The sequence below is a fragment of the Limulus polyphemus genome, unplaced genomic scaffold (genome assembly GCF_000517525.1).
Source record: "Limulus polyphemus unplaced genomic scaffold, Limulus_polyphemus-2.1.2 Scaffold152, whole genome shotgun sequence".
In the NCBI taxonomy this organism is placed as follows: Eukaryota; Metazoa; Arthropoda; class Merostomata; order Xiphosura; family Limulidae; genus Limulus; species Limulus polyphemus.
In genome coordinates this window covers 62,185-68,473 of record NW_013665762.1, presented here as the reverse complement: position 1 = coordinate 68,473, position 6,289 = coordinate 62,185, and the positions used below count along the sequence as shown (strand labels likewise).

Sequence of the window (6,289 nt, the reverse complement as noted above, 5' to 3'; positions counted from 1 at the left end):
CAAGAGAAACTCAAAAGACTGGGTGTCAAGGAATGGAAATGGAAGTTTGAGTGAGCAAAGCAAGGACTTAAGAATCAGTAAGATGAGGCATAAGGTCATGAGAATAAAGTTGATCTAGAAAGGGTTGGCATGTACAGCAATGTCTGGGAGGGTGCAAAAAAATCACAAGGGAAAGGGTTGTGTAATAGAAAATGGGAATAATCAAAGGACAAGGGAGAGAGTGAAAGAACTGTACCTACCTGAGTAATAAGGTAGTTAAGAACATTTCCAAAGCAAAACCTAGAGAAAGGAAAAGTCGCTCAAATTTGCCCTCCTCAATTTCAGTCTCAAAGAAAGGGGAAGAGAAATGAGTGGAAGAGACTGAAACAGATGGTCCTGTTTGCATCATGGACCCCACCACAAATTGGACAATGGCTGTCAAGTCTTGCACAGATAAAATAACTTTTCATCAAACTGTTGGTAATTTGTTCAATGTGAGTAATATCTTCACTCACATGAGCAAAAGAAGAGTTTAAATTAAACTGTGAATTAAAACTGAATATGTCTATACTCAGTCAAGTGAAAGTTAAAAATAAAAAAAGTGGCAAATCTCAGCACATTCACACACATTTGTTCATGACAATGTCGAGGAAAAGAATAAGGATTCATGAGCATGGAGGTGTGTCACACTCCTATTGGTAGAGGGTTCTGCTGCATGATTACATCGTCATACAGTGACACAAATTCTCGTGGTTTCACATAAGATTAGATGAGAGTTTTCATAAGGAGGTGATTTGAAAATCTTTTTTTGGAAGACTGCATAAACTCAAGAGCAAAATAAGTTATTCTGCATGTGGAAGTGAGTATTAATTTCTGAATTTTGATTTTATCCCTATACAACTCACTCATGTGATTTAAAAATCATTGGCTCAACCTTAACTATTTTAAGGATGTTAAAAGCATGTATCATTTTCTCACATTTAGCAATGATCTTAAAAGTATTTTTGTATTAAAAAATAGAATATGTTATTCTTTCATTCCTTTTGAAGAACTTTATATGAATAAACTTTTTAACCTGTTTGAGAAGCCTTGGGAAACCTTCATCAACCTGCATCTCTACATGCTTTGTTGCTGTCTCCACATCTTTGTTTAGCCGATTCCAGTTGATCCTGATATAACCTTGATGTTGTGCGATCTTTAACAGACATGAAATGATTAATTCTATAGTCATGAAAACTAACAAGATACATTTAAGTTCCTATTTATCACTGTTGCACAAAACTGAGCTTGTTTTCAGTTTCAAAAATACCAAGTTAGCTATGAATATATGTTTAATAAGTACAAGCTTCATTTTGTCAATTACATTAAATTTTAACATATATGAGGAACTATTTATAATAGTTTATTTGTAAAAAAGTTTTAATATTCTTACATCATTCCAATTTATTGATTGCTAATGTTGCCACTTGTATAAACATGTTTTAATCAGTAACTAATGATAGGAATTGCTTAATAATTTGCTTTTTAATCAAAAATTATTCCAAAATCGCAAGTACTTAAAATATATTTTGTTTCAATAAACTAATCAATATTGGTGGATGTAACATTAGCAATTTCAGTATTATCAAATAACCAATAAATGCTTTTCATTTAGCTATCATTAAACAAGATAGCAGGTTAATGAAGATTTAAAAGGGTTTTTGAAGCTTCAACTTATATATATATAATCTTTACCTGAATAAGGAGCAAGCTTCCCCCAACTGCAGTTGCAGCAACTTTCCCAACTTTAGTGAATACAAACCCTGTTCCCCTTGAAAATAAAATAAAACATATCTTCAAGTGTATGACTTTTAATGCTCTTTGGGATTACATATTTGTTTGTTCATTGTTTTAGTAACAATTTTGGAAATTGTTTATTTATACCTCTTTTTTTCTATTTTAACTGTGTTTCTTTTGCATTTAATGTAATTAAAATTAATGTATGGAAAATGTATGTGAACATATATATTATTTAAAAGCAAACGTAATCATTCACAATTAGTTTTTAGAGGGTGCTAACTTATCATAATGCCTTGGAAACTATTCTCACTTTGTTACAGTATTATTTACGTTACATCCATATGAATTGGATAATCATATATGTTTTTTTTTTTGTTTATGACTTATTTGCCTGTTGTATATCAAAGGTCGAAACAACAGTAATAACACATGAATTTAATCAAAAGAATAATGGACTTGAACTTCTATTACTTTTGTAAAAAAAGTGTGAAACTATAATGATTTGTCTAAATTGAGAGAGTGGTTACCTTATCATAATGAAATTATTATTTTATAAAATAATCCTTTGCATTTTAAATGTTAAATATTGTTATCTAAAAAAATTGCATTTTAGAAGTACAAATATTACACTACTTTCTCAAACAGATAATCTACTTTTAAGCAGAATTATAGAATGTAAGTTCTAAGTCATAAATATACATACTTTTAAGGTTAACTTCATTAGAACAAAAGTACACAATATGGACATATTGTCATTTAATGTAGCAAGAGCCTAAAAATATAATCACAGAAGTTAAACAATGTATGTGGAAAATTAAAGAGCTTTAATATTCATAAACTTAGCCTAGTAATGCTATAACTTTGGTTGTAACATCTGAATGCTTACTGACTTGAAAATAAAACCCAATATCAGAGTGATATTGTCTAGGAATCTGGAGAATAAGATGATAACTTAATATTTTTTAGTTAAACAAGCTATAAATATGCAGAAATTTTCAGGAACAAACCTGCAAAAATGACAAGCAACTTAAGTCACAAAGCAAGAAATTGATTACTTCACATATGCTAGATTACAAATAAAGGTTTACCAGATATACAATTTTTAATTTCTTCAGCCCTAAACTGACTTTTAAGCAGTTATACCAACAACAGGATATTTAAACGAATACTATCATGTATCTACTGTAATACCAAAAAGACCAGTCTTATATTTTGATAGAAACTAATTGTTTCTTTCCTTCTGTGTAAAGGTTTAATGGAGTAATTGTCATGAGTGCATAATTATTGAATTACTTGTATCTTTAGAAACTAAAAGACATTTTTACGTAATTGATGTGCAAGAGGACGATACATACTAAGGATGCTGTCTGAACTTTCAATAAGATACAGTCTGCCTTTGCTGACCATTAGAAGATGGCACAACAAATAAAAACGTATTTTTAAAACCTGAAAAAATTAAAGTAACATTACCAAGAAAATTAAAAATCCTGAAGCACAAGTAACAACAATGGTCAATTACTAAAATTTGTGATAAAAATTATGTTAAAAGTAGATGTTTTTTGTTCCCATATTCCTCCCAATTGATCCATTGTGGACTCAAAATCAGAGGCATGAAAAAATATCATTTCAGCTCTACCTCTAGTCTCCCAGATGTCATCAGATGAGATGGACAATGAGAGACATAAAATTCCCTGAAGTGCAAAAAGCTGCTGAAACATTAAAAACTAATAGGCCTAAAATTTGTGACAAGTTTTATTAAGTGGTTTATAATGCTCTGGCAGCTTTTTAGTGTTAAAATCATAACTTTTAAACAACCAATTTACTGTTTGAAAGTATATCTTGTCTTTAAAATCTTATACTTATGCTTTATTGTAGCATACCTAAAAATAGATTCACTGGCACACACACCAACTAATAGTCAAACAAAAAAAAGCAATCATCTATAGTAGACAAAGAAAATAATAGAAATTTTGGTCTATGTGGCAGATAGTTATTGACGAAGTATGTAAGCAGATAAAATATAAAATCAAAATGAACTATTTTGTTAAAACAATATCATGCTGATAAACATGTTAAGCATATTAGTAATGTATATAATACAAAAATTTTGGAAGTCGGAATAAAGACACCCAAGATGATAATATATATAAATAGTGTAATAATCAGAAACAAATGAAAAGTAATTTGCCCAGACTGGGGCTCAAAACTAGAATCCATGAAACATAACACCATCTTGATAGTGAGATTTATTATTTAGATTCAACATATTCATTTGTGATTAGTTTCTAAAGGGTATTAACCTATAATAATATGGACAACAAGAAACCATTTGGCTCTTCAAGGATGTTCTTGTACAAAAAAAACAAGAGAAAAGTATAAATCTAAGCCCACACTTTATTTTTTTAGGAAATCCTCAATTTCTCTCTTAAACTTTTGTACAAATCACACCCAAGCTATGGTAAGCAAAGTGTGGTATTTTGTAACAAGTGAAAATACTTGAACACAAAGGTCAGTGTCAAAAGCTATCCACATGCTCCAGGCAACAGTATGCAACATAATCAAGAAGGATCTCCATCTGTAAACAAGTGCAACAAGGTATGGGTTCACTAAGATTAGGCTTCCAGTCATACGTCCTGTTCATCAATTGCATACCTCAAGCAGTTGGAGAATGAATAAAGATATTCATGCTATTCCATATGAAGACCTACCATTCAAGTTGCAGGATGCAGTACTTACACATTTATGAGGGATTAGACTGTTAAAACAGGCATTGGGAAATAAATAACACTAAATACATTATGGAAAGCTAAAACAGAAGAGTTTGTGCTTTGGACAAAGCAATATTATGACAGAGCCTTTTGCTGTGGAAACTACAATGCTAGAGTTAATGTCAAGATGAGCAGTCATCAGATGAAGCATGACTGGACATTGGAACATAATGAGGCTTCAAAATCATTTTAATATAATGTATTCAACTCTCTGTATTTAGGTGTGGTTTAACTTCCTCAGTTTTATTTGATCTACTATGCACAGTGCATTAAAAAGGGCAACAGTAAATGTATTTTGTTATATATCTTTTCAACTGTTTATAATAACTATTGTTATTTTATTTTCTTTCAGTGTGGATAATTCTTTCAAATTCTTCTATGTCTGATACAAATTACAATTATTCACCCTGGTATTAAGTTATTTAATATTTAGTTGTGTTTTAACCTGTTCAGATTTGTTTGATTCATTATGCATAACTAATGCACGTAAAAGGAAGGGATAGTAACTGAACATTTGTATATGTTTCAACTGCTTAATAATAACTAGTGTGTTGTTTTCCTTAACTAATAATTGCCAATCCTTCCATGTTTCACTAGTTAGGGATCACAGGATGTCTGCTAGAATGGTTCTGTAAATGAATATGTCATTATATAAGGATAAGATGAGAATCTCTTAACTTGTTTTCGTTTTGAAAGAGATGGGTCACAGTGAAGTATTTCAATTTATTAAGGGAAGTAATATGATAGATGCATCAGATATTTTCATGTTGGATTAAACAAAAATTTGGAAAGGTCAGACATATTTATTTGAAGCAGTTTTATCTCTTCAAAAGATCGTTTGTTTAAGAAATTACCATCTAAAAAAGGTCAAGGATGCTACTTTACAGGAGTTTAATAAAATGTTTGAATATCTGGGGGTGGGGGTGGGTGGATGTAGCAATGATTTCTCTGTTTACTGTGTGAAGTTTAGAGTCAGGACATTCTTAATAGGCCATAAACCCTCTTCAAGTCCCACAATTTACAAAAATCAGAATTTGTCTTACATACCACTCATTCAATATTAATTTGACTTTTCATTTTTTCCAACAAATCATACTTATCCATCCACAGATTTTTAAGTTTACATGTTTTCACTAATTATGAGGTTGATACTAAGTATCTTTATGAAGATTGTTCAATGATAAAATAACAGGGAAGTATGATTTACAAGCCTCCAAGTTTAAAAGTGTAAACTATACCGACTCAGAATAATGATCTTGAGCAACCAAGCGGATGAAGTTAAAGAAATGTACTGTATTTTTTAAAATTAACTAACACCAATGTTATTTAATTTTCTTAATTTTAAGATTTAAAGATATTTGCAAAGATTTCTAAATCTTGGTCAAATTCATTCAAGAAGGTATATTTCTAGGCCTAAATTTTCAAACTTCAGGACACATACAACCAGTATTAGACATGCTAAAAGAAATTAACTGTTTTTACATTTTTATACAGATTGGCAAAAACAACTAAGCAAACTAATACTCTAAATTAAAGGATTAAAAAAGTAATTCTTACTCTCTATGGGTACTTATGATCTTTGTTAACCTTTTCAAGACAGGTCACAGGTGAAAGGCCATGTCATTTTGTTTGTTGACTTGCATTCAAAATTTTATTGAACTACTATTTCATAAATCTATGTCAATAACTTTGGTATCAAACTGTAGATTATAATTCATATTTTAGTACTATATATTACTGAAATTCTTAATTTAAAAGCAAAT

The 6,289-nt window shown here is 30.2% G+C and overlaps 1 protein-coding gene across 3 annotated transcripts in view; it reads right to left on the bottom strand.

Annotated features, from left to right (window-relative positions):
- Nucleotides 1-6,289, bottom strand: part of LOC106476114 (FUN14 domain-containing protein 1-like) — a 23,775-nt gene that overhangs the window by 8,486 nt on the left and 9,000 nt on the right. For all 3 annotated transcript variants that reach the window (XM_013936794.2, XM_013936786.2, XM_022381114.1), the window contains exons 4-5: nt 1,714-1,789; nt 1,055-1,174 (exon numbers count right to left, since the gene is read on the bottom strand). In XM_013936794.2, coding sequence (XP_013792248.1) covers nt 1,055-1,174; nt 1,714-1,789 — 196 coding nt within the window. The remainder of the gene's footprint in view (nt 1-1,054; nt 1,175-1,713; nt 1,790-6,289) is intronic.